This window comes from Arxiozyma heterogenica, assembly GCF_036370985.1.
Source record: "Arxiozyma heterogenica strain weizmannii chromosome Unknown scaffold_26, whole genome shotgun sequence".
In the NCBI taxonomy this organism is placed as follows: domain Eukaryota; kingdom Fungi; phylum Ascomycota; class Saccharomycetes; order Saccharomycetales; family Saccharomycetaceae; genus Arxiozyma; species Arxiozyma heterogenica.
In genome coordinates this window covers 300,123-327,638 of record NW_027042679.1, presented here as the reverse complement: position 1 = coordinate 327,638, position 27,516 = coordinate 300,123, and the positions used below count along the sequence as shown (strand labels likewise).

The following is a 27,516-nucleotide window of genomic DNA, read 5'->3' as shown; positions in this document are numbered from 1 at the left end:
TTAAACAGTGTCATCCAATTACTGCATATGTTATATATTCATCGTATGATACATTTGTGTATTTAGAAGCATTGTATTTAGATGGCTATTTTTAGTGTTAGATTGTTTATTGTTTTTTTTTTAGGATATTGCTATTGTATTCAAATATAGTAGTTTGTTTCCAAAAATGGATAGTTTTCTCCTAATTTGGATATTTGGTTTTGATAAAATTTAAAGTAATTAAACTTTTAATACATTAATCGATAAGTGATGAAGATGGCTGAAAGCAGTTTATAGTCAAGTTACTTCTAAAGGTTCAACATTGTCAAAACTGTTTGAATACTAGCGGTTAATTTTAAACTATATGTGGTTTGTTCAACCTGCAGTCACATCTATTAAAAAATTACGTGCTTTTCAGTTTTTGTTTTTAGAATATTCACTTTCAAGTAACTCACACATATTTTGCATTGATATTTTTCTAAAGTGTTTCGAATAAAGGGAAGTGAACATTCCTCTCTTATTTTTTTTTTTCATTTAAACATACAAGTAGCAATTAACTTTTTAACAGTGGTATTTGCTATTTTATTGCACATTAACTAATTTATAATTTCTTTACAAAAAAAAGATTGAATACTTTATTATTATTATGAATGATCATCCACAGCAAGTCTCATTACAAGCGAGTGTGGGAGAATCACACATCAGGTTATTACAAAGTAAGAATACAAAGAATCTATCAATATCTATAAAAACTAAGGATGATGACAATTTAATAGGGACAACAATAACAGGAAAGAATATTGTAACTACGAATGATAATTGTAAAAATATAGCGACCCCCATAAATTCTACTGGGGCACATATACAGATAGCAACAAGACCATCTTTACTAATAAGAAGAAGTGAGGCATCTTTATATTCTGCTTCATTAGCGAGATCGCTTAATGGTACATCTGGTATACAGAAATCAAGTATTAATCATTTCATTTCTCCAACTTCTAAAATGCATAACATTAACCCTATACACTTACCTAAATACAATTCTGCCACACTTTCAATAAATACACAATTTCTAAATACTTGTCCCAGAGGTAGGTCTCGGACTATTGATACTTCTACACCATTATCTAAAGATAACTTAAGTATTATTGAAACACAGTCACAGTCAAATCAACAAATCATACAATCAAACCAAAAGGCAAGAAATACTACATGGATGTTTCCAGATGCTACTAATAAAGCACCTTGTACTGTAACAGCAAATTCAGATTCAACTAGTAAGAGCCACAATAATGTAGATACACCAGTATACGAAAATGTTGATGTTAAAAATGCATATCCTAATGGACCACTCTTGGTTATTCCACCTAGTATATATTTATATTCTGAACCTAGTTTAAATGAAATTTTGAATTTTGATCTGATTATTAATGTTGCTGAAGAGGTCCCTAGTTTACAGTATAGGATCCCACCAGAGTTTTATGGGAAAATAGAGTATTACCACGTAGAGTGGTCTCATCATTCAAAAATAGTGAAGGATTTGAACAAATTAACAGATCTTATGCATAAGGCAGCACTTCAAAATAAAAAAATTTTAATACATTGCCAATGTGGCGTTTCTAGATCCGCTTCACTAATGGTTGCATATATCATGCGATATTGTAATATGAATCTCAATGATGCTTATAATAAATTGAAATCAATTGCTAAGGATATTAGTCCCAATATGGGGTTAATTTTTCAATTGATGGAATGGAGTGAAAAGTTGAGTATTATCAAGGATGATAATGATGATATGACCGTAACCCAGGAAAATGGGGAGAATAAAATCATTGGTAAAGATGTTAGTAACGATAGTTCTATTAATATGTCATTGGAGTTGACACCAAAGACGCCATTTGAACTCAATAGTGATCATAACCTTACTACATTGGATATTAAATGATATAAGTAATTATATATTTATATACTGTAGATGGAGGAACCAAAATTATTAACAAAGACACTTTTTTTATTTTTGAACTGATTTTATTAGTAGTTTATTTTGTGATTCAATAAACAGGGAAGGTATATTATAAAGTCTAAACATTCCATACATGTGATTAAACATTATGAAGATCACTATCATTCTCATTCTTCACGCTACCATTTTGTTTGAAATCATAAATGCTAAAAGTTTTCTTGCTATTTATTTCCTCTTCAACTTCATCAATAATATCCCATACAATATCATCAGCTACTTGTTCCATAAAAAGTGTATTTAGAGTCTTGATATCTTTAATATCTAAAGGTTCTGGAGGTGTAATAACATCAAAATATTTTAACTTTTCTCGTTCTGTTATTATATTAGCTTCTCCGCCATTAAAACAACTTACAGTAGGATAATATCCCAATCTATTATTATTGACATATTTGTTACGTAGTAGCAGTCCCTTTTTATGGCCATGCAAATTTGAATTTTTGTTTTTCGAGGATCGTTGGTACATATCTTCTGAATCTGTTTGATTTGAATTGTTATTATATTCTTCTATATATTCACCATTACGCCAATATCCTGAATAAAATTTTTCATTATACTGTAATTCACTGAATGGTGGTAAAAATGGGTCTAAATCTTGAAATGCTTTACCTAGATATTTTCCATTACAATAAACAGCCAAGAAAGATTCATCCAAACGGTAATAATCCAGTCTTTCTCTTTTATCTGATGAATAATATTCTGGTTTTGTAGTTTTAATATAATCTGTAGCTTCGAAAAATAATTGATTCTTATATCTAATAGCAATATGGTCTCTTATTATATCATTATATTTAATATCTTCTAATAGAGCTAAGTGGAAATCCGTGTTTTTATTTATTTTTTGTCTTTTCTTGGTAGCAGGTTCCTCACTATTGTTATGGCTATTCCATTGTTCTGTAGTCGATGTGCGATGTGTTTTCATTGATTTGGATGCATTTTTCAATGCATTGATTCTTTGAATGGTATATTCTTTAGCTTGATTTACTTGCACGTTTAATTGAGGAAGATATAATATAAAACTTAAAACATCACCTTGTTTCAACTGGTACTGATCCGAGTTTAAAACTTTCCGCAACTTTCCCTCATGGAAGGATTCTAAACCTTGGTCACGGATGCCATAGCCGTATACGTCAAATCCTACAGGTCCTTCCAAGCTAGCTTCCCTTCTACTGACACCAAATCTCAAGTGAGGACTGCAATCAATGGTGTCTTTTTTCAAAATGTTATTATCAGAAGGTACAGGCACTGTAGTACCACCTTTAACTACCTCTACTTCCCAATAAGCAGCACCTTCCTTAATACATACATCTGATCTACTGGTCCGCCAACCCATAGTGGGACCAACCGAAACGGTCTTATTTAATTTATCCTTAATAGAGATCCCAGCAGATCGATCCATCAAATTAAAACCTGATGATTCGAAGGGATACTCTGTAGTACAATATCCTAATTGAGGAAAAAGTGGATTTGGAGCACAGGGACAATATATGAAATTTCTCTTATTGATTGGGATATCCACAGGTTTATAAAAATTGTCAGAGGTTGAGATGAAATGAGGTAGTCTTGGTCTTGCAGAATTGTTTTCTATCCTAAAATCATCATCCTGGTAAGGGATGACCCCCGGTTTTAAAGGATTTTTTGGTATCATTAAGAACTGCAAATAAATCAATAGAGGTGATTTGGAACTTACACAGAAGTATGTACCTCTGTCCTAGATATCTTACTTAAAGTGTTATTATTATATACGTTTTTCCTTCGATGACCCTTTTGACATCGTGTTTTTGGTCTTAAATTATTTTATGCAGGTCTTTCTTTTTTTATTTTTTTTTGGCTTTTATTTTTTGAGAATAAGCAGGGTGTTTTGTTCACTTAAGTTCCATGGTAGCGGCAACAAAAGCAGCAGCATCTTATCACGAAGAAAAGAATTTGTTTATAAAAGATCTTTTATGGCTGTTGCTGAAGAGAAGGATGACTAGTGGCAAGTAGGTGGACGATTCTATTCTACCATACAGGGGATCAATTAAAAGTGAGGAGTGTCATTGCCATTATAGTGGTCTTGGATACAGAAGCTAGTTTTTTTCAGTAATTTATTATAAAAAAAGAAAGGTTAGCAAGTTAAATTGGTTTTACATGATAAGTCAAGTAAAAAAAAATGAAAGCAGAAAGCGGAAAGTTACTGATTCAACCACCAAGATTAAATCAGCATGCAAAAGATGTCGTTCAAAGAAGATCAAGTGTGATCAAGAGTTTCCCAGTTGCAGAAACTGTTCGAAAGCAAATGAACCATGTGTTTCCTTGGATCCTGTCACTGGCGAAGATGTGCCTCGTTCCTACCTGTTGTTTCTGGAAAGCCGTGTTGCTGTAATGGCAAAGAAGTTGAGAGAATGTGGTGTTGATATTTCATCTATACGGAATAATATTCCTTCTGTGGACACTGATAAACCATATGATCCTGATTATGATAAGGAAATGAATAGTGGGGATTACCCATTAAATATAATATTGGGAAATTATTTAATTCAAAGAGGTGAAATGTTGAAGGGTAAATCTACGGTATCTGATTTAAATTCAAAAATAAAACCAGTTCAAGAATTCAAAAGAAATATTTCTACTTCATATACTGCATCTAATGATAATGGTAGTAGTGGTGATGGTAATAAGACTGATGGAATAAATAATAATAATAATAATAATAATAATAATAATAATAATAATAATAATAATAATAATAATAATAATAATAATAATAATAATAATAATAATAATAATAATAATGATAATAATGATAATAATAGTGATAAGTTTCCTGACACAAGCCCCACGTCAGTATTAAATACAAATAGTCCACAATTTGATATTTTGCAACCAGGTAAGGATATGGGACAATTTCAAGATATTAATTCGAACTCTACAGGCTCTTTTTTAGGTGATTCTTCTGGTATTCCTTTTGCTAAATTGGTATTTGCAGCAGCCAGTTTTTCGCCTGAGATTATTAATGATGATTTAGATATCGATATTGAAAGAAGAGAGGCAGAATTGAAATATTATAGAATTGCAGATACAACTGATAATTTTGATCCGTTATGGTTGCCTTTAAAGAAGGAAGCAGAGGATTTGGTTGTTAAATTTTTTACAGATACAAATTCTCAATTACCTATATTTCATCGTGAATATTTTTTAAAAAAATATTTTGAACCTATTTATGGGTTATGGAATACTAATATCTCATTAATATCAGAGCACACTAGAATAAACACGGATTTTAAATTGCCTGCTGATATATATGTAGCACCGGATGAAAAAATGGATTATGATATTGATTTGACAATACCTTGGTTTGATACACTTGGGAGATTACAGCAAAATAATATGCGTAAGGACAATAATATATCCGTTCCTTCAAGATTCAAAATACCTTTATTTTTTTTAAATGCTGTGTTTTCTATTGGTCATGCCACTCGAGTCCTAGAATCAAATATCACGACCCTTGTTACTTTCAAGAGAAGGGCATTATACTTTAGATCAGCTCTTTTTAATAGTACTGATAAGTTAGAAACCTTGGCTGGGACGCTATTAATTGTGTTATATTCTTTAATGAGACCTAGTTCACCTGGAGTTTGGTACGTTATGGGATCTGTTCTAAGATTGACTGTGGATTTGGGGTTACATGATGAAAAACTGAATCAAAGTTATAATCCATTTCAAAGAGAAATACGAAGAAGGTTATTCTGGTGTGCTTATTCTTTAGATAGACAAATATGTTCATATTTTGGTAGACCCTTTGGAATTCCTGAGGAGAGTATTACCACACGTTTCCCAAGTCTTTTGGATGATTCTAACATTGTTCCAATATTAGATAATTCAATGGACTATTCTGATAATTTAAGTTCTACTGTGTCATCCAAGGTGATTGCTAATGCAATGTATAAAATAAGGAAGATACAGGGAAATATTGTGAAGATTTTATATGCGCCAAGGTCAGAATTACCTAGAAAATATTCTGATTTAGATAATTGGAAAGAATGTGTATTAGAGGAGTTGAATCATTGGTATAAGAGTGAAGTTCCAAAATCCTTTGACACAATGAATTGTAAGTTTAATACTTTTTTTTTTGATTTGAATTATTATTATTCTAAGACTATCTTATTTGGAATATCCCCAAAGACTCCCATTTTGAATGAAAGAGCATTTAAAATTGTAAAAGAGAGTACAAAGGGTACAATTGATGTTTTTGATGGGCTCTGTATGACCAAGAAGATGAGTTATACATGGGTGGCAACACATAATATATTCATGACTGGAATGACATATCTTTATGTCATTTATTATCATTTTGGCGAGAATGATTCAAAGGATGACGTTATTAATTATGTAGAGAAGGTATTAAATGTCCTGAAGAATTTGATTGGTACATGTGATGCAGCTAAAAACTGTTATAGAACTTATAAGATGTTATGTGCTGCAGTAATAAAATTGAAGTTTGGTAATGTTTATGGTTCAAGTGTGGCTAATAGAATTAAAAAGACGAAGTTTAGTAAGAAAAAGTTAAAAAGAAGTAGAAAAAGTGAAAAATCATCCATTATAGATTTAAAAGATCATGAGGCAGTGTATATAGATGAGAAGAATAATACTTGTATGTCCAAGGAAATATGTCCAAGTGTTTCGGCTCCTGTAGTAACCAGTGATGTTTTAAATACAACAGGATCTACATCAGCAAATTCAATATTTACAGATCCTTTGGATCAATTTTTTAATGATTTGAATAAATTAAATAAGTTTTTTAATACAGAGGAAAGTGTATCACACATACAACAACAAACCGCTATTCCAACACAAATACAAATTACAAGTTCAAAGAATCATGCTTTATTAAAGGAACCCCAAGGAGTTCATAAGGTTGAAATTGATCCTTTAACATACCAACATACTGCTTCAGATAATTCTGAGAAAGGATTAGAATTATCATCATTGGAAACAACCGCTAAATTTCACAGAAGACCTTCAAATATTATAGACAAGGATATTGGAGATTTACTGTATCAAGTGACTTCACAATCCATATGGGATGGGTTATTTGGGAACCAAGCGGATTCTGCTAATGAGATAAATAGGTCGTTAAATACAACAAACATTTCCCAAATACATGAATCTCTTAGCAATAATGGTGAATATAACATCCCTACTCCAGGCTTTGGTGATATGGAATTATTTTAGAAATTATCAGTTTGAAATATTCCAAGCCCTAGGTATTGTGCATAAAAATAAGCACTTGAGCTTTTGTCATCTGGATTAATTGATTTCCAGTTGAATAATCTCAGTGGTGCATGTACCGGATTGATGACTTGACAATGTCATCATGATACTATTCCGTAGTCTATGATTAGTTTAAATCTATGTTTATTACTCTCTATTCCTAAGCTAAAAGCTTAGTAATTTTATGGCGTAGGCATTTGTAAAAAAGGTCCCGCGGCCTTAAGAAAAATGGGAAAAAAAACTAAAATTGAAAAATTTGTGTGAAAAAGAAGATCCATCTTATTTCAAATTTATTATAGAGAGAGAGAAAGATTTAAGTTCTGATGACAGTAAGAATATAGATAAGAAAGACTGGGGCTGTTAGAAGAAAGTTACTAAATTTTGCACGCACAATTGTATTAAAGATCACTGATTTTATAGCATCTGCTGAGGTAGAACATTTTACTGTTCGTTAGGGCGTTTGTGACTTTTCTTTTTTTTTTTTTTTAGTTGAAACATATTTTTGAATGGGTATATCAAAGAATAATCATTTATATATATATATATATATATATTGTTTTTGATCCATTAGAAGTCCAATAAAGGTCCATATACTCATCGTTTGAGAGATTATTGGTTTATTTGATATATTAATACAATTTTTAACAGACCTTGATAGTTTAATTTTATTTTTTATTGTGGCAAAGCTAAAGAAAGACTATTATATCATATTGTTTTTTTATTCATTGATTAATTAAATGAAAAGGCATTCTTCCCCATTAATTAGTACCTCTTCATCAAAGGGAATTCCTCTTAATATGGGTACACCCAGGAAAATTTGGTGTCGAATAGATTATTCTTCAGATATAATCAACGAAACTATTCTAATTGAATATGATGAAATGGATACAATAGATGATTTTAAGACAAAAATACTTAACAAACTGAATAAAACCAGATGGGCATCTGAAAATGATAATGCTTCAATTGCCATTGGACTTTATCAAAAAAGGAAATATACTGCAGATAACACAGAGGCCTCAAATTCTAATTCGATGAAAAGTGATAATGGTCATATGAAAACAAAGCAACTCAGAAATATGGAAAAAAACATATGGAATAGAGATGATTGTCACGGAACATATAATAGAGAAAAATGCAATTATCAGGAATTGGACTCTCCTGTACCCATTAATCCACAAAGAGGGATTGATGATCAAATCGACAACAAGATTAAATATAAGCGTTTTAACATGGCACCTTTGTCAGATCAACTATCTACTCTGAACAAAATCGAGTCGTATTCGAATGATATTACGTTGGCAAATGGTTCGAAGATGTGTAATACTAAGGATACAACACCACAGAAAGAATCTACACCAAGTCCCCAAATAATCTTACCTAATCATATAAATATGCCCCCAATGTATGGATCACCCTTGCTTCCTAGTTCACATTGTAATAAAAAAAATTCATCAGTATTTTTACCTCCTTTGACTATTCCATATGATAATGCTAATATGTTTGATGGAATTAGTAGAAATTATATTTCAAACTATACTCATATGAGTGCACCTTCATCTCCATTATACAGAAATTATCCATCACCAAGGAAAAGATTGAAATATAACTTACAAAATGTAACCGATGATCTCAGCAGGATTATTTTTGAACCAGATCAATTAATGTCAGATATATATTCAGAACTGTTTAAAGTTCATGGTAGACAACAATCTGTATCAGAGCCATTGCTTATATTCTCTAATAAAGATTTATCATTAGGAACAAAACATCTCTCAAGTAAAAATTCCATTAGTGTGCTTACAACTATTGATACAGAGGACTTACACAACGAACCTTTCAAGAATAATTTACGAATGGATGTTCTTGATCAATCAATGCTTGACGATTCTTCAGATGAATTACTAACTAGCGATCTATTAAAGTCAATAGATACAGGTGATGTTAACAAAATAGAAATTGACACCATAAGTAAGGATTATGATAATAGTAGGTCAATCAAAGAAAACTATGTTATTGAAAATCCTGAGAGTAATCAAGAAACTATGTATTCAATAAATTCAGAAGAATATTTAAGACAAGGGGTTGTGCTATTGCCTAAAGATTATCATGATTCTAATCAAGCAAAACAACAGAAGAATTATCATGATGAAAATCAGTCTAAGGTTGGTATTAAGATAGATAATGAGGACTTTGTTGATGAACATAATGGCAATTTATCAACAACGTATAATGATAGTAGACCATTGTTTATGACAGATGTGATAGATCCTTCTTCCAGTAATGCTATTGGAACTAACAACAATAGAATTGATTTGATAAAGTCTGAGGAAAAAGATCTAAAAGCGAATAATTCAAAGAGGATCTTAAGTGAACAAGAAGTTGGACCATCACTAATAGAAGGTGGAGCAGGGAAATTACAGACAAAAGAAATATATCAACCACAATATACGTTATTAAATATATCTGGCGGTAATGCTGGTATTATTAATAGTCCTAATCATAATAGCGGAAACAGTTTAGGCATATACTATCCTATATCTACTGTCCCTACTCCATTATCTACTACATTTTCTGTGCCACTACAGATGATGAAAAATGAAAATATGAATGGTACTGATATTTCAGAGAAGGAGAATATCAACACCAGTGCAAAGGTTTTCCCAAAGATTAATGTATTAGTTGTTGAAGATAATGTTATTAACCAAGCCATTCTGGGATCATTCCTAAGAAAACATAAGATATCCTATAAAATTGCTAAGAATGGTAAAGAGGCTGTTGATATTTGGAAAGAAGGAGGTTTGCATTTAATTTTCATGGATTTACAACTACCTGTGTTATCAGGTATCGATGCTGCGAAACAAATTAGGGATCTTGAAAAGAAGAAATCAAGGAAACATAATGCACCAGTTATCATTGTGGCTTTGACTGCATCAAATTCAATAGAAGATAAAAGAAAGGCATTAGTGTCTGGTTGTAATGACTATTTGACTAAACCAGTAAATCTGCATTGGTTAAGTAAGAAGATTACTGAATGGGGGTGCATGCAAGCATTAATTGATTTTGACAGTTGGAAACAAGGACAAAGTAGAATGACAGAGAATGTCATAATGAAATCACCCCACAAAAAGTCGAAAGCTAATTGATTAAATCTGAACGATATTTTTAAAGATGTGGTGTGATAGAATCAAGAAGAATTGGATGGTTTTTTTCTTTAATATGTCCTCAAACCAGTACAAATTATACATATAAGAAGTGAAAGGAGGTTCGTCCTTTTGTTAAGTAGACATATACATATATATGTATATTTATAAATATTATATTAAGCTAATTTGATAGATTAATAAATTCCTCTCTTCATGAAGTTCTTTTTTTTATAGCTGAAGTTAAAGAGAATAAAAAATGTATGTATGTATATATGCCTGTTTATTTACCATTCCTTTTTCTTATTACATCTATACAGTTTGTTTATGGATGCTAGATGTTATTATATATTGTTAGATAGTGGGTTTTGATTCACATCCAGGACAGTTGTGAAGTATCTCATGTATGAACACATCACAATCTATGCAAAAGTCGATCTTACAATCAGGGCATCTATACCTTGAACTAGTTAATAATTCGTTGGTCTTATGGTCCATTAGAACCGGAAACTTTTTTTGACAAGAGAAACAATTTTCTGTGGGAAACTTTTCTTTGGAATCTACTTCTTCGAAAGTTTTCAATGGCATTAGATGATGATATGATCTAGCTAAATGAGTGGACAAAATTAGCATTAAATCGCAGCAAGGACAGACAGTAGGTAAAGAACAAACTTTACTATGACAATTTGGACAAAAATAACCACCGTAGACTAATTTTGAATGGCAGGAACAGAAAGTTGGTATATTTTCAAACACTCTCGTTGGAAATCCCATTTTAACTAGAGTAAAGCCTTTATTTACTTTATTGACGGGTAATGGGGTAACTGCTTCATCAAACAATTCTTTAAAATGGGTTTCATCTAGCACAATTTTATAAAACGAGTTATCACCAAAATTTGTTAATGAACAAAGTTCTTTGCATACGGCTACTTGAGCTGATAGTCCAATTACTTTTGCTCTAACTCTATCATGTACTAATGATGCAATAGTCTGGTGTATATCACCAGGATCAGTACTTGACAGACTACCAAATATAATTAATACTTCTCTTGTGCAATGTGGTGGAACGGGTGACAAAATACCCCTTGCCATTTCTAAAGCATTCTGTAAAGAGGGATTACCCTTTGGTTCTTGCTTTCTTAGTGATTTTAAAACGTCGATATGATCCTGTGGATTACCACTCACTTGACTAACCAAATGAGCTAGTCCGTTTTTCATTATGACTATACCGATCTGGGATATTGGATTTTGGTCAAAGAATTCATGAATAAAATCTATTGCATACTGGATCATCATGGCATGTCTATTTGGTCTCAAATCCTTTTCATTCATACTTTCACTACAATCAAGAGTTAAAATTAACGTTCTAATGATACCACGTTGAAATGGAGTGATATTTCTTTTTGCAGCACGTTTTTTTCTAGCTTCAATTATAGACGCCACTAGGGCAGTCATGTCACCTTCTTTATCCACAGTAACTAAATCCCAACTTCTTTTAATTTCATCTTCCCAGGCGTAACCACCATTGGCACCTTGTAGATTATTGTTTTCAACATTATCGCCACCACCTCCCTCTACCTCATTGCTATTGTTGTTGTTATTATTATTTGATGTCTTCTTTTTAGCTATATATCTAACCTTTCTATCTTTTTGATTTTGTTGATTAGAATCTGATGATTTAGAAGAAGATTTAATAGAATCATCATTCTCTGAATTATTTCTCGCACGTTTCAAAGGGTTCGAGTTAACTTTGGTGGGGTTGGCATTGAAATTTGGGTCTCTTCTATTTCTTCTTCCTGAGATGTTAATTTTTCCTTCATCTGAATCTGAATCCGAATCAATTAAAGGCATTTTTTAATATCTGATCAAAATAATTGTGCTTGTTGTATTTTCTTGAATGATAATGATACGAGTTTAAAAGTATAAAATTCTCTTACTAAAATGATTTATATATATATATATGCTCAAGTAGAAATTAATTAGTTATGTAAGATGAGCTATTTGTGGTATGTTATGATTGTACTAAGACTTTCTTTTGCTTTATACAAGGTGAAACTTTCGAAATTCAGTTTCTTTTCATTCACTCAATTAATGTCAATTTTTCACTTCTTGTCTTTTTTCATTTTTCAAAGATTCTAACGCTTAGAAGAAAAAGTTAAAGTTGAATTTATTTTGATCTGTAGATAGAAACATTGAGACATATACTGAAATACAAAAGCAACATACACACGCAGATATATATATGTATGTATGTATGTATGTATGTATGTATTTATTTATTTATTTATTTATTTATATGAAAGATTATGTATTATGATTATGCGCTTTACACCTATTCAAGGTTGATGTAACTTTGAAATGGGTATTTTAAGAGATTTGGAATGTCGGGAACCCCTTTTATTAGATCCAGTAACAAAGAATATAACTGAAGAGTAGGAGAGTCACAATATGTTAGATTTATGATCTATTGTAGATGTGGTCGGATCTTTTACACTTTATATGTAGATTGTATAATGTTTAGTATTTCACCTGGTTATTTATTTCTATCAACTTTTTAAGAACAGTGTGCCAAATAAAACCCAAATTCTAAAGATTGGAGACGTTTCGCACATTATTAAACTATAATAAGCACTGCACACCAGATCATATCTAAGGTGAAAGAGAAAAAAAAAAAAAAGAGAGAGAATATATAGTAACGTCCCAAACAAAAACATCCGTTAGCCCAAGGATTTCAACTTCTGTCTCCCGTGACAAAAACAGCCTAACTGTAATAATCCTGAAGTTATGTGTTTCTGATAACAGTTAATCTTGTTGAAATCTCAATAATATTTCACTTGAATAGATATAAGGTATAGACTCGTTCTATATCTCTAGATGTAATATTCCTATATATCTGTATATCTATATCCCTAATCTAAGATAACCTAATAGTATACACTTATATACTATATATCTAAATTTATGTAATCCTTGGTTCCTTCTTCTTTTCTTCTTATTCGTTGCTTGGTTGTTGTTCTTCTTGGTTGCACTCTTGTACTTATGTTGGTTACTCCTGTTTTTATGTATGTTTGTGAAATTTTGCAAAACGGAAAGTGTAGAAAAATATCGTCGACCCTCATTTTTTTAAACAAAACCCTAAACAGTAATATCAGGAATATTACATATTGATGCAAAAAACTCCGCGACGGGGAATTGAACCCCGATCTGACACGCGACAAGCGTCCATTCTGACCATTAAACTATCACGGATGGAAGGTAGGGAAGAGAGCACTCACGCTGGGGGTCGAACCCAGAATCTTCTGATTAGAAGTCAGACGCGCTGCCATTACGCCACGCGAGCTCAAATTCCTGGGTGCTGTTATAGTTTGGACTTAGGACCAATGTTTTTTTTAAACAGTACTATTGAACGAATAGTAAGGGCAATAACAAATATATAAGAACGTTATATATAGGAGAATTAAGGATTATTGCTTGTTTTTTATTTATCTTTATATACAATATATAGATTATTTACAAAAAACGGTTATGGAAGATGATCTTTTATCTCCAGAAAACGTTGTCCTTTTATATGTTTTCTGGAGCTCGATCAATTATTCAGATTGGTACATTAATGATCTGACTGATTCAAACCCTAAAATTTATTACATTAATTTAGGTGCACTAGTAGATTAGAACTGCACCCCAGTTCTCTAATCATGGTGATTAGTAATACACGTGGGACTTATTAAAACAATAGGTAAATTCTAGATTTGTCAAAATCTTATGTAATCTAATCTTTTTATTATGCAGCATCTAATTTTGTAGCACGTGTATGGCTTATTAAAACAATAAATAGTTCTGGATTCATTCAGGATCTTATGTAATTTTGATGGTAATAACTTCTCTATTCTACAACAGGTATCCGTTGTAGAACACAGTATTAACACAACCTAGATCACATAAGATTTTAGTCAAATCTAGAATTACTTGTTGTGTTTATGTACAGCGTGTTCACATATCTCTGCTACTGCACCACTATAACATGTTGTTCTAAAGATTCCATGAGGTTCGATTATATATGTTGGAAATTGAAAGTTTATTACTGTCATTTTCATAAGAATTATTTTTAATTAATTTTTCTGTGTATTATGTGGTGTATGGATGTACTCTAATATATGGGAAACCATTTTATTCTTCACAAAATATGTTTTTTAGAGATTTGAAAAGAAATGAAAAACTTTAAAAAAAAGAATCAAAATAAAGACAAGAATCTATACTTTATATACTATATAATACGTATATACATGTATTTATTACACAATAAAAACAAAGATAAGCTTCTATAACGTAATAATATCTGTCATTACCATGGATGCTGAATGCTCCAAGTTCCAATACAAGTTGAATAGTTGATAGAATTTTAAAAAACATAAAAAAGGATAACAACTTCTGAAGATAAACTATCTTCTGTAATTCCTCTCTTATATAAATAAATTATGTAATAATAGAAGAAGAACAACGAACAATTATTAATGATACTTTTTAAATTATAACATGATAAATTAGTGAATAATATTCGAATTTACTGGACATTTGTGACCTTAAATATTGAACCTATTGGCTTTATAGTTTATATGTGTCTTATTATCTTTCTAGTTTGTACATACAGTATAAGTGTATACATACATGGTGTATGTAATTAAATGAACATCTTCTGTTTTTTTCTTTTAAAAATTTTTGTTTTTTTTTTTAAGATCTCTTGTTAATAGTACATCCGAACATCAAATATGATCTTATAATAATAATAATAATAAGACCATTAACAAATAAAAAAAAACTTTAATATATAAATATTATGATAGTCATTCCAGAAAAAATAATATTAATTCACTAATTAGTTGTTTAAAAAGTAACTTTAAAACATTTTTTTCTCCTTTGGAGCTTCTTTTTCAGTTTGTTTTTTCTTTTTTTTGGAATAAACTTTAATTCTATCCTTACAAATGAGTTATCTTTACTAAGTTGTGTTATTAACTTGATTCTTTTTAAGAATTCAGTCTCCTGAAGCAAGTTTATTCTTGTACGATAAAAAAAAGATTAATATTTGTAGAAAATAATTAGTGAGAAAATTTTCAATGATAGATGTTATGGTAAAAAGAAATTCTCTACCAGCATATATACATGAAAAGTAGAAAAGAATAAAATTTTCTTTAAGCAGATGAAAGAAATAAGAGAGCACAAGTTACATTGATAATATATTAAATTCTTTTTTTTTTCTTTGCTTTTGTTTTTAATGCTTCTGTATCTTAATTCAATCTTTTATTTTCTCAAATGTACGTGACCGTGAATATAAATGTTAAAAGTTTCAGACCTGCCCATAAGAAAATAAATGATGAAAAAGATTGGTCTACTTAAAATTATTGACTGCTGATATTGCCATATACTCGTTCGTTGGAAGAAAGAGAGGGAGTAAGTACGTTAGTTTGAGATTACAGATGTCATTTGAGGTAGCCAAGGCTCTCTTTTTCTTTTTTTTTACTTAAAGAAAAAGCACGGCGCACATAATTTACACTATTACTTTTATTAAAGGGCGAGGAAGAAAAGATTTAAACATTCTATATCTAAAAAATATTTAGTATTCATGAGAGTTCGTTAATATATATTCTATAAATAACTTCAAAAACTCAACACTAGAACAGGCTAACATGGAGCATATAGCAGTATATACATATATATATTAAAAAATTCAGCTATTTGCAGTTCAACAACAAAAAAGAAAAATTAAGAATAAAAAATAAAGGAGGGGGGGGGTTAAAAAATATTCTTAGAGAAAAACAAACAAATAAAGTTGAATTAATTAATTAATTAATTTATTCTTGCTTAGCGTTGATAGAAGCAGTTAACTTAGCTTGAGCAATTAAGTTGGATGGTGCATCCATGACTGGTAACATAACTTCAATTAATCTGATTCTGGAGTTTTCGTTGAAAGCCTTGTCGGTGGTTAACTTGTCCCATTCACCGGTGGTAGCAACTCTGTGGTTTTCGTAGTCCTTAGCACCGAAGGTTTCTAAGATGTTTAAGTGCTTCCATGGTTGAATGTCGTTGTAACCAGCCTTTTCACCGTGGATTAATCTTTCAATGGTGTAACCGTCGTTGTTTAAGACGAATAAGTATGGCTTCAAGTTCCATCTGATTAAAGTGGAGATTTCTTGAACAGTTAATTGTAAGGAACCGTCACCAATGAATAAGACAACTCTCTTCTTTGGATCGATTTCTTCAGCAGCGAAAGCAGCACCTAAAACGGCACCACCAGTGTAACCAATGGAACCCCATAAGACTTGAGAGATACCGACAGTTTCGTTTGGGAAAGTACATTGGTTGATACCAAAACCAGAGGTACCGGTTTCAGTTAAGACAATATCACCTTCTTGTAAGAAGTTGGATAATTGTCTCCACATCCATTCTTGCTTCAATGGGGTAGATGGGTCGCAAGCTGGGTTAGCAGCTGGAGCAGCTGGAACTGGAACTGGCTTGTAGTGCTTAGCAGCGGCACCAATAACCTTTAATAATTTTTGTAAGACGAATTTCATTTGAACACCTGGGAAAGTAGCGCTCTTGATCTTGATGTAGTCAGAGTGGAATTCAACGATGTTCTTGGTCTTGTAAGAGTAAGAGAAGGAACCGGTGTTGAAGTCAGATAATAAGGCACCGACGGATAAGATTAAGTCAGCGGATTCAACAGCTTCCTTGACAGCTGGACTAGATAAGGTACCGACGTAGACACCACCGAATCTTGGGTTAGATTCGTTGATAGTACCCTTACCCATTGGGGTGACGAAGGCTGGGAACTTGGTGATGTCAATCAATTGGTTAGCTTCAGCCTTGACGTCATGTCTACCAGCACAAGCATCGGATAAGATGACTGGGTTCTTGGCGTTCTTGACTAATTCAAGGATGGTTTCAATAACTTCAGCTTCAGCTTCTGGTTCGTTTGGCTTCAAAGCTAAGTCAATTGGGGTGTCTAATAAGGAGGCTGGAACCTTTAAGTCAACAATGTTGGCTGGTAAACCTAAGTAGACTGGTCTTTGGGTGACGTAGGTAGTTCTAATACATCTGTCAATTTCAGCTGGAGCGGTAGCAATGTCAGTGATCATGGCAGTGGTTTCAGAGATGTTGGCGGACATTCTGTGGAAGACAGTGAAGTCACCGTTACCTAAGGTGTGGTGTAATAATAATTGCTTAGCTTGAGAAGAGATGGATGGGACACCGACGACGTGTAAGACACCAACATGTTCAGCATAAGAACCGGCAATACCGTTTAAAGCGGATAATTCACCGACACCGAAGGTGGTGATGATACAGGACATACCCTTGATTCTAGCGTAACCATCAGCAGCGTAAGAAGCGTTTAATTCGTTAGCGTTACCAGCCCATCTCATACCTGGGACTTCGTAGATCTTGTCCAATAAGGATAAGTTGAAGTCACCTGGTAAACCGAAGATGGTTTTAACATCAACTTGGTTTAATCTTTCGAATAAGTAACGACCTAAAGTAATTTGAGACATTTTGAATGGATATGTAGAGCTTCAATGGCCTGGTCTTTTTACTTTGAAATGTAACAGGAGAAAAAAGAAGAGAAGAGAGAGAGGAGGAAGGAAACTAGAAGAAGACATCGGACGTTCCAAGAGAGACAGATCAAAGGTTTATATATAAAAAAAAAAAAACTTAAGAAAACAAAATAAAATGGAAGTTCAAAGGTTTACCATACAAAAACATATATGTTAAATAGACATATACATACATATCTACAATTGGCATATACGTATCCATATATCATGATAATAGTAATAATAATAATAATAATAATAATAATAACAATAAGAATAATAAGATGTGGATACCTAATAGAAAATTAAAAATCAAAATAAATAAAAAAAAAAAATATTCACTCGCTCCATTTTACTATGATAAAAAAAAAAAGAAATGTTATATTCATTCCATTATTTCTTTTTTCGATATTTCGATGTTTTGATATTTCAATTTTTTTTTTTTGATTTTGATTTTGGGAGAGGGACAAATAATAATGAGAATAACAATAATAATAATAACAATAAATAAATTGGCAGTGGGTTGGTGGTGGCAACAAAAATAAATAAACAAAAGGTTCTCTATTGTTTTTACTTGGCTTATTGTTTTGTTTTCTATGTTCCCTTCTTTTTTCTTTTTTTCTTTTTTATTTGTATGGCAGGAATCTTGTTATGGAGTCCAGTTAAATGAATAAATTATGCAATTTTGTTTGTTTTTGAATAAATTATGCGATTAACTTAAAAATAAACACGAAGACAATAGCATCGCTCTCTTTTTTTGTGTTCCTTTCCTTCTTCTGCCTTTAGAAAATCCGTACACCCCATACGTCCATTTCCTAATTTAAACTATATGAAAATTACAACCCTTAATGCCTTTGCCTTTACCTTTACCTTTTTCTAAAATTTCACGTGCACCCGTTTCATTTCATTTCTCTCGCCACACAAACACATAAGAATAAGGGCAAAAAACAGAAAAACAAAAACAAAATCAAGTTCCGATCTGATCCGAATTTAGTCTTGTTCAGTTTTCTTGTTTGGGCAACGTGTCCCACACACACAGCAGACAGTTTCTCTTTTCTTTTCTTTTCTTTTCTTTTCTTTTCTTTTTTTTCTTTTTTTTTCGATTTTTTGTCTCCACTGATGGACTTTGGCAGTTTCGGAAGCCCGCCAGTACACCACGCTTTTTTCTTGATGTCTCTTCTACCTACTGGTTGCTTTCTTTTTAATCTTGATGTCTCAATATTGTAATGTGTCACTTAATGAATAATAAATAATTTTCATATTCTTTTTGTTGGTTTTTTTTATTTTTTTTTGTTTTGTTTTATATTATAACATCTAGTGACTTTAATATTCTTTCAATCAATTATATTTATGATTACAAAGAATGTAGTAATTGTCTTTTATTACCATCATCAAGTCTTTTGTTATCACCCGGTCTGCTTAAGTTTAATAGATTCTTGCCTTTCTTTTTTGTTTCAACTTTGATACATCTATTTTTTTTAAGCATTTAAACATATATATATTATATATTATATTTATCTATTCTTCTTCTTACAAAAAATAGAAATAATACTATAATCATTTACGATTCCTCATCCTATTGATTCGGTCTTTTAATTGTTGCGTCACTAACGCAGCTCTTTGCCATGATTCTTCAGTAGCTAATGTCGTATTAATAACATCTTGTGCATTCATATTTGATGTTTTCTTATTATTAAAATCAAAACTATGATTACGATTATCACTAGTTCCATTATTACTATTGTCATTATTGTTATTATTACTATTATTGGTGGTGGTAGTGACAGTAGTGGCACTGGTATATCTTTTCAACGGATCTATTTGTAATCTTCTTACCTTATTTGGTAAATCTATACTATTTATCGGTGAATTATTTATATCTCTATTTGAAGGAATATTTATATTTCCCTTATCAACTATTCTTGTTGTTATACTACGATTTTGTTGTTGTTGTTGTTGTTGTTGTTCTATGATGGCATCATATTGTCGTTTCAATTTTTGTATTTCTGTATCTTTAATCATTATTGTATTAATATGTTGATTTACTTTTCTTTCTAATTCATTAATCTTGTTCTTACATTGAATATTTTCACTTTCTAAACGTTTTATCTTATTCCTCAATCCACTAATTTCTTTATCTTTTTGATTATTCATAATACTAATATTATTACTATTCATATTCTCTTTATATGGAGTCGAAACTGATGAAAGGACGCTTGAAGATTGCACCAATTTAGAATTTCTTCTATTCATATTCACTGTGTTGATACTTCCTTTATTTCTTGAAGTATTCATGGGAGATGACTTATCATCAATGCTGGGCGATTTATAACTTGTATTTTCATAGTGACTTGGTTTAACTATTGGTGAGGTCGCTATTCTCTTATTTGGTATGATTTTGTTCAGTCTATTATTACTATTAGGATTAGAGTTAAAATTAGAATTAGAATTAGAATTAGAATTAGAATTAGAATCACTTATACCATTAGTAATACTATTGGTAATACCTTTAGTATTGCTATTTGGATCTGTCATTATATTGCCAGCAGTCTGAATATTTCTTACAGATGTAGTACTATTGTTGGCGTTAATCCTTGTCTTGTTATCCAGCTTTACTTTCCCCTCATCATTCTTCACCATCTCTTCAATCTTACGTCTTTTAATCTTATCAATACTATCTAAAAATTCATGGAAATACTCAATCCCCAACAAATTAATCAATTTAGCCACAATCATAAAACTCACATTTCTAATATTCATCTGTGTGTCATTGATCAATTTTTTAATCACTTCAAAGATCCTAGCCCCATCAACAAGGTTCAATACCATATATCTCTTATCCATTTTTTCTGTCTTACCTAACAATTCATTGAAGATTTTACTACATTCAAGCTTCACATTAGGAATACGATCATTCAATTTCATTAATAGTTCCCTTAAGATTAATGACTCGTTCTCAGGTATGAAGGGTTCATATATATCGCATACAGTATGGATGGTCCTGGTGATCATTTCGATGACACTAGGCTTTTTCTCTTTGGTTCTTTCTAGTAATGCAGGAAATACAATAGATATGTAATTTTCATGGATCGCGTTGTTGGACAGTTTCATTAAGATCATATTGATAGCCTCGGATGCTAGAGTGACACATTGAACGTTAACGTCCTTAGAGATGACATCTGATAAAGTTTTCAGTATCGTTGAATAATTTTTATTCATTTGTAATTTTTTAATTACATTCAAATGTGCTGTATTCAATTCCTCAAGTACTTCGACTCTATCTTTCCATTTAGGTGACTTCAATCTTGAATCAAATTCTTCTGGCAAATTCGACAACAAGTCTTCTTCAGGTAATAACTGGAATGGGTCAACTTTGGGGGCGGTATTGGCTTTTAAATTGGAGCCAATATTAATTTCCATATTTGTATCACCGTCTGCATCCAAACCATTTTGATTTAATTGGAATTCGCTTTCTCGTTTTGCCTTTTCATCTGCTCTCCGTTTCCATTCAAATAATATTATGTTATCATTATTCTCGCTATCTTTAAAAGGATCGCCCAATTTAATATCTGGCGAACTAAATTGTTTGTCTAATTCTCTTTGTTGAATAGGTTTCAGTTTATCCAACAGGGTTTCCTGTAACAAGGTCTTACCTTTGCCTAATAAACAAAACAGAGTTACGATCAGTGTCATTGTATTAGCTCTTACATTTTTATCTGCATGAGACGCCAGTTTAGGTAATGGGGCAAATATTTTATTTAATAGTTCAATCAAAGCAGAACCTTCAACATTAATCAATTCGAATGTTGTCAATATGATATTAATACATGATATTATAGATGCAATCAGTTTAGGTATCTTGACGGTAGGTAAAAGTTCGATAATCTGCGACACGATATTATAGACAGATTGGTCCAAGGAACAAAGTAACAGGATACAAGTAATAGTCAAATCTTTGCTCTTGTTTCTTGAAGAATTCAATGCTTTCGTAACTAATGGTGCCAACCATTCGTCTAGATAAACGTGTATGGGGAAATCGTTTAAATTCTGTATATCGGGAATCTGTTTGAAAAACATTGAGTGTAGAGCAAATAATGCATTTTCTTGAGCAACAACGTTAGGATCAAGAATATATTTATGGAATAGATTTGGATAAGACCAATATTTTTCATATTCACTTGGCAATGGGAATGGACTTTGGAATTGTTTTTGGAGTTGTTGATATCCATTCAGACGTGCCTTCCATGATTTATGTACTAGTCTTTCATCAAGAGGTAATTTAGAAAAATCTTCTTCTTCTTCAGTGGATAGACTCATTTATATAAAACTGATAATGAAACCAAAATCAAACAAATAACTAATCAGGATAAAAACTTTTTGTAAACAAAAATAAGGTTTCTTAATGAATGTGTGTTTTCAAATTTAATAAGCCTGGATATATATATATAGAATGTTTTCTTGCTTTTTGAGAGAATTGAAATATCTATCAAAACTAATAATAAACCATATATTATTACTTTAACTGGATCATTGGATATCACAGGAATGTAAATATATGTCTATATGATGTTTTAATCATTTTGTCTCTCTTTCAAAGTTGTGTAACACTACTTTTAATGAATTTCACAAGTAGTAAACAAAACAAAACAAAACAAAAAAACAGGAGGACAAGAAAAAAGAAAATAGAAAAAAAAAGAAAAGATCTAAAGATTTTAAGATTTTTCCTCTTTTGGAAAATAAGACTGATCTTGCTATCCTGAATAAGAAATATATCCCCAAATAGGAAAACAACTCTAATTCGAATAAAGCAAAAGTTAAAGAGTCTTTTTTTTTTTTGATGTATGATGGGAGACATACATATATACATGTATGTATGTGTATATATGATGGTTTGTTAGTTATCATTGAATGATTTTTATATTTAAATTTTATTTTGAAAAAACGTTTGCATGTTTTTTACATTATTCTTTAAGAAGTCTCATTTTATGTCTTGTTTGCTTATCTATTCTTACTGAAAAGTTAAATTTCATTGCAAAACGTAAAGCTGACATCAATAAAATAAACAAATAAAAAAAAAATACATAAATAATACACCAAGAGCAACGACAACAACAACAACAATAATAGAAGACATTATAATTGCTATGCCAAATTATTATGCTTTCCGATATTTTAAAGATCTGCCTCCTTCGTTTTATAGTTAAACACCATTTTTAAGTTACAATTCGGGTGCCACCTCATATTTCTTAACAAAAATCACATATACAAAAGTAAATATATAAATTATCAGTAGGAATAATATATATATACATACATATACTATTCCAGTAATGTTAAGTTCTCAAGTTTCTTTAACTAAATAATCCGCCTTCTTTTTTTTCATGAAAGGACTTTACCTGTCTTAGTACTCTTGAAAAAAATTCTGTATAAATATCTGCCTGTAGTCTTTTCACAAGTGCTACCAATTAGAATATTCCCCCCTCCCCCACACTCACTCTGTCTATGTCTGTTTTTCCAGCATCTAATCCTTAGAAGCCTTAGATCTCTCTTACACTGCAAAAACAAAACTTTCACATTTTAAAATGTTGACGCAAGGCTTCAGAATCAAAAATTCTAATCGAGTTCATTTTAAACTAATATAATAAGATAATGTAACTTACAATAGGATATTGGTGGTATTATAAGTTCTATTATTATTTATAGTAGGAAGTTAGTGGTACTATAAATTGTTATTTTATTGCTTGGTCCTTTTCTTTCTATATAAGTAATATACAAGATACAATATTATACAGTATACTCATTTTATCTTTGAATCTTCTTTACTATAAATTTTCATAACTTTTAATCACTTAGTACGATGAATTTAGATTATCAAACATAGCTCTAATAATTATATTTTAACATAAAAGATTGAGAAAACAAGGAAAAAAACAAAAACAAAAACAAAAGTAAGCTTAAAATATCGTTATTACTACATTTAACCACAATAAACGATAAACATCGACACATACACACATATATATCTTTGCTATGGTTTGATACAGGATGTTTTTTGTTTCTCTCCCCCCCCCCTTAAAACGTTACTGCTATCTAGTTCTTTTTTTACTTTTTCCCTTCTTTGAAAGAAAACATGGACTCAATTCATTCCTTTGATTCAAGACATCCAGCAAATTTGATATGCTCATTATCGAACCAATTCTTTCACAAAGAATGGTGTCTTGGTACTGGTGGTGCTATATCCATTAGAGACACAACTACTAATTACATTTATATCACTCCTTCTGGTGTTCAAAAGGAACTAATGCAGCCCAAGGATTTATATGTTTTAACTAAAAACGAGAATAAAAATAAAAACAGAAACCAACCATATCCATACGATATCATTTATTCTCCTCCTTTGAAAATCAGTGATTGCTCTCCATTATTCTTAGCATGTCATGAACATAAGGATGCAAATGCAGTGATCCATACTCATTCACAGAATAGTGTTCTTATAACACTACTATTTGATAAAGAATTTAATATCTCTAATATGGAACAGATAAAAGCTATGCCTAGTGGTAGAAAAGATCCAGAGACAGGAAAACAGATCAATCTTTCATTCAATGACAACTTATGTATCCCTATCATCGATAATAGGCCACATGAACATGATCTGTTGAATTCCTTAAAAGATGTTTTTGAAAAGTACCCTAATGCTTGTGCTGTATTAGTTAGAAGACATGGTTTATTTGTTTGGGGACCTACTATTGATAAAGCTAAAATTTATAACGAGTCTATAGACTATTTATTGGGTTTAGCTATTAAAATGCATCAATTGAATATTCATATATAGATACATGTAAAAAAGAAAAATATAGAAAATATATCAAAACTACCATAAGAAAACCAACAGAACTGAAAAATAAATACACATACATACACACATATATATTAGGTGTATTAAGTGTATCTATTCATATATCTCTATATCCATATCTGTATACATATTTAGTCTGCACACAACCTTAAGTAGTCTCTGTTGTATTACTGTTTTTCTTTTGCTGTCTTTGTAGCCAAACCTGTCTCCATGTAAGATGTTCGTCTTTTATTATATTTTTAGTAGTTTTAAGTATATCCCACTGTGTTATATTCTTTAAAGTATCTGTTCCTGCCTCCTTCTCGATTTTTTCTTCCCCACCTTCTTCTGATAAAATCCCACAAAATACTATTTCACTACCTCGACATACTTGTATTGAAATTATATTATTGCTTCTGTCACTAGTACCACCATCACTACTATTATTGACCAATTTTGATGGATTATAATTACTTTGAACATTTGATAATAGAATATTGATGCTCTTATCATAGCCTTCTAACACCCCAGTTATACTATGACCATCCGTGGTCACAACTACTACTTTCTTATGCAAATATTCTTTTAACAATGGTGACATTACTTCTAAAGTAACTTTCTATTCCTCGTTTCTTATCTCTTACAATTCGCCCTTAACTAAATGTTTAAACTATACTTGTATTTATCATGTGCTTATCATATAGCTTAATACGTTGTTATTATTATTATAAATTTTATAAATATTATTATTATTATTATTATTATTATTACAAGAATGTTTCTTAACAACACAAATAGACTATACCTACTGTTAGTTTCAGCAAGTTTCTTACTGTCATTTGTATCTGTCAATACATAGCCATTGGTTATCCAATCTTCATTTTTTTTTTTTCATATTATTAAAGGAATCTCACATATGAAAAAAATAAAATACCCTCAGTGAAAGATAAAATAAATCAGAACTGCAAAAGGAACACAGGGGTACTTCATGACACGAAGAAGAAAAAGACTTGACATCTATCCATTTAGCTGTAAAGCTATGTATATATATATATATATATATGTATGCATACACACGTCTGTATACCAGTAGATAACTAGCCATATATACATTTTTAGAAACAGTGATAAGGAATTGTGTATATCTTCTCATCCATTGATCTCTCACCGATCATTTTAAATCTTGATTTCCCTTTCTTTTCTTCTTTTCTCTAAATGAAACCCTTTTCATCTATTTACAACACCACCACCACTATGATGACGACCACCGCAGGCGCCACCCCTCCTCCTATTTCTACTACTACCATTACAGCCAACGATACTGTTCCAAACTTGGACGATCTTACTACAGACACCAGATCATCACCAAGTATATCCTCATCCGTCCCAATATGTTCATTCGATAATAAAACGTTAGATCAAGAAGCAGACAAGCAAATTCTTGAATGGGCGAGTAAATTAGAATTGGAGACTATCGAACTACGAGAAAAATCCACCATATTGATTGATATTTTCAATAAAAAGAAAGATGAATTAAACAATTGCGTCAAATTATTGCGAAACTTATTAAATGGAATCAATCTACAGTCTATTAGCAAGATATCTGATGAATTGGATGTATATAGAAATGAACAGAACGATCAATTTAATGTATTACAGCTTAAGATTATGAATATTGAGAAACAAATAATGCATTTCACTAAACTTTTTCAATCTCAACAATCTAATAAAAACAAAAACAAAAAGGCTGCTACTGAAGATCAAGTTAGTTTGTCAAGCAAAAAAATTGAATGGATATGTACAAATATTAACGATCAATTGTCTCAAATGACATGTTTCATGTCTTCAATATCGAGCGAACTGAACAATGTCGTTAAAAGACAGATAAAATTAGAAGAAAGGCTAGAGCGCACTAATATCGATATAATCACCTCTATAAACTCAGCAACCACAAGTAGTAGCAATTCGACAGCATATCTGGATGGTAGAGGAAAGAGACTGAGAATCGGTACAGAACAGCAGGTAAATGCAAAGACAAACGGTAAAATTAATGGCGTACAAACTCCTGTTCTTTCACAATCACAACAAACTTCAATTAATAAAGAGACTATTGCATCTAAATTTTTAATTCGCACTACCAATACAACATCTGGACCCATAACAAGGGCACGTTCCAAAAGGTTAAGGGAAGAGTTGGAGAACGGAACAATGACGACGATGACAACGACAACGACTATGACTACGGAGATAAACAAAAAACATCCCGTGAACAGCAACACAAATAACGAAACTAAAAGACATAGACATAACAGAACATTAATACCTTGGGAAGATATAAATAAAGAGTTAACAGTGCAGGATCAAAATAACAGATGGACACCAACAATCTAGTTACTGGGAAAAAAAAAAGAAGCAAATAAAGAACCAAACAATTAGTTCATATAGTTAACACTCAATACCGATTTCCGATTCTACCCCCACGAGCAACACTAACATCAAATATAACTTTCCCTATAGGCAACAGAGCCACTTTATGGTATATACAGCATCGAAAGATAATAACACAATCTTTCCCCAATAAACTGTTACGAAGTAAAAAAGAAAAGAAAAGAAAAGCAAAAAAAAAAAAAGAGAAATAAATTGGGGAAAAACCACAGAAGAATAAGAAGAAGAAAACAAAATACTTCGAGATAGAAATCG

The 27,516-nt window shown here is 31.2% G+C and overlaps 10 protein-coding genes and 2 non-coding genes across 12 annotated transcripts; 5 read left to right on the top strand and 7 right to left on the bottom strand.

Moving 5' to 3' along the window:
• Positions 1 to 625: 625 nt before the first annotated feature.
• MSG5 (tyrosine/serine/threonine protein phosphatase MSG5) lies at positions 626 to 1,924 on the top strand (the record flags this gene model as incomplete). Its single annotated transcript, XM_064859638.1, has 1 exon — positions 626 to 1,924. One exon carries the CDS (start codon positions 626 to 628, stop codon positions 1,922 to 1,924), a length of 1,299 nt encoding a protein of 432 aa, XP_064713594.1.
• A 157-nt stretch (positions 1,925 to 2,081) lies between these two features.
• Positions 2,082 to 3,647, bottom strand: BRE2 (Bre2p; the record flags this gene model as incomplete). The annotated part of the gene is made up of 1 exon (XM_064859637.1): positions 2,082 to 3,647. One exon carries the CDS (start codon positions 3,645 to 3,647, stop codon positions 2,082 to 2,084), a length of 1,566 nt encoding a protein of 521 aa, XP_064713593.1.
• Positions 3,648 to 4,129: 482 nt separating this feature from the next.
• PPR1 (Ppr1p) lies at positions 4,130 to 7,213 on the top strand (the record flags this gene model as incomplete). The annotated part of the gene is made up of 1 exon (XM_064859636.1): positions 4,130 to 7,213. The coding sequence occupies one exon, from the start codon at positions 4,130 to 4,132 to the stop codon at positions 7,211 to 7,213; it is 3,084 nt and encodes a 1,027-aa protein (XP_064713592.1).
• Positions 7,214 to 7,989: 776 nt separating this feature from the next.
• SSK1 (mitogen-activated protein kinase kinase kinase SSK1) lies at positions 7,990 to 10,398 on the top strand (the record flags this gene model as incomplete). Its single annotated transcript, XM_064859635.1, has 1 exon — positions 7,990 to 10,398. One exon carries the CDS (start codon positions 7,990 to 7,992, stop codon positions 10,396 to 10,398), a length of 2,409 nt encoding a protein of 802 aa, XP_064713591.1.
• Positions 10,399 to 10,749: 351 nt separating this feature from the next.
• Positions 10,750 to 12,246, bottom strand: SSL1 (TFIIH/NER complex subunit SSL1; the record flags this gene model as incomplete). The annotated part of the gene is made up of 1 exon (XM_064859634.1): positions 10,750 to 12,246. One exon carries the CDS (start codon positions 12,244 to 12,246, stop codon positions 10,750 to 10,752), a length of 1,497 nt encoding a protein of 498 aa, XP_064713590.1.
• Positions 12,247 to 13,572: 1,326 nt separating this feature from the next.
• Positions 13,573 to 13,644, bottom strand: PWA37_003097. Its single transcript has one exon. It is a non-coding gene; the product is annotated as a tRNA-Asp (tRNA).
• Positions 13,645 to 13,662: 18 nt separating this feature from the next.
• PWA37_003096 lies at positions 13,663 to 13,735 on the bottom strand. Its single transcript has one exon. It is a non-coding gene; the product is annotated as a tRNA-Arg (tRNA).
• A 2,506-nt stretch (positions 13,736 to 16,241) lies between these two features.
• On the bottom strand, positions 16,242 to 17,936 carry PDC1 (indolepyruvate decarboxylase 1; the record flags this gene model as incomplete). The annotated part of the gene is made up of 1 exon (XM_064859633.1): positions 16,242 to 17,936. One exon carries the CDS (start codon positions 17,934 to 17,936, stop codon positions 16,242 to 16,244), a length of 1,695 nt encoding a protein of 564 aa, XP_064713589.1.
• A 1,599-nt stretch (positions 17,937 to 19,535) lies between these two features.
• Positions 19,536 to 22,295, bottom strand: STU2 (Stu2p; the record flags this gene model as incomplete). Its single annotated transcript, XM_064859632.1, has 1 exon — positions 19,536 to 22,295. One exon carries the CDS (start codon positions 22,293 to 22,295, stop codon positions 19,536 to 19,538), a length of 2,760 nt encoding a protein of 919 aa, XP_064713588.1.
• Positions 22,296 to 24,108: 1,813 nt separating this feature from the next.
• Positions 24,109 to 24,813, top strand: MDE1 (methylthioribulose 1-phosphate dehydratase MDE1; the record flags this gene model as incomplete). The annotated part of the gene is made up of 1 exon (XM_064859631.1): positions 24,109 to 24,813. One exon carries the CDS (start codon positions 24,109 to 24,111, stop codon positions 24,811 to 24,813), a length of 705 nt encoding a protein of 234 aa, XP_064713587.1.
• Positions 24,814 to 24,985: 172 nt separating this feature from the next.
• LSM8 (U4/U6-U5 snRNP complex subunit LSM8) lies at positions 24,986 to 25,417 on the bottom strand (the record flags this gene model as incomplete). Its single annotated transcript, XM_064859630.1, has 1 exon — positions 24,986 to 25,417. One exon carries the CDS (start codon positions 25,415 to 25,417, stop codon positions 24,986 to 24,988), a length of 432 nt encoding a protein of 143 aa, XP_064713586.1.
• A 614-nt stretch (positions 25,418 to 26,031) lies between these two features.
• REC107 (Rec107p) lies at positions 26,032 to 27,207 on the top strand (the record flags this gene model as incomplete). The annotated part of the gene is made up of 1 exon (XM_064859629.1): positions 26,032 to 27,207. The coding sequence occupies one exon, from the start codon at positions 26,032 to 26,034 to the stop codon at positions 27,205 to 27,207; it is 1,176 nt and encodes a 391-aa protein (XP_064713585.1).
• Positions 27,208 to 27,516: the final 309 nt, after the last annotated feature.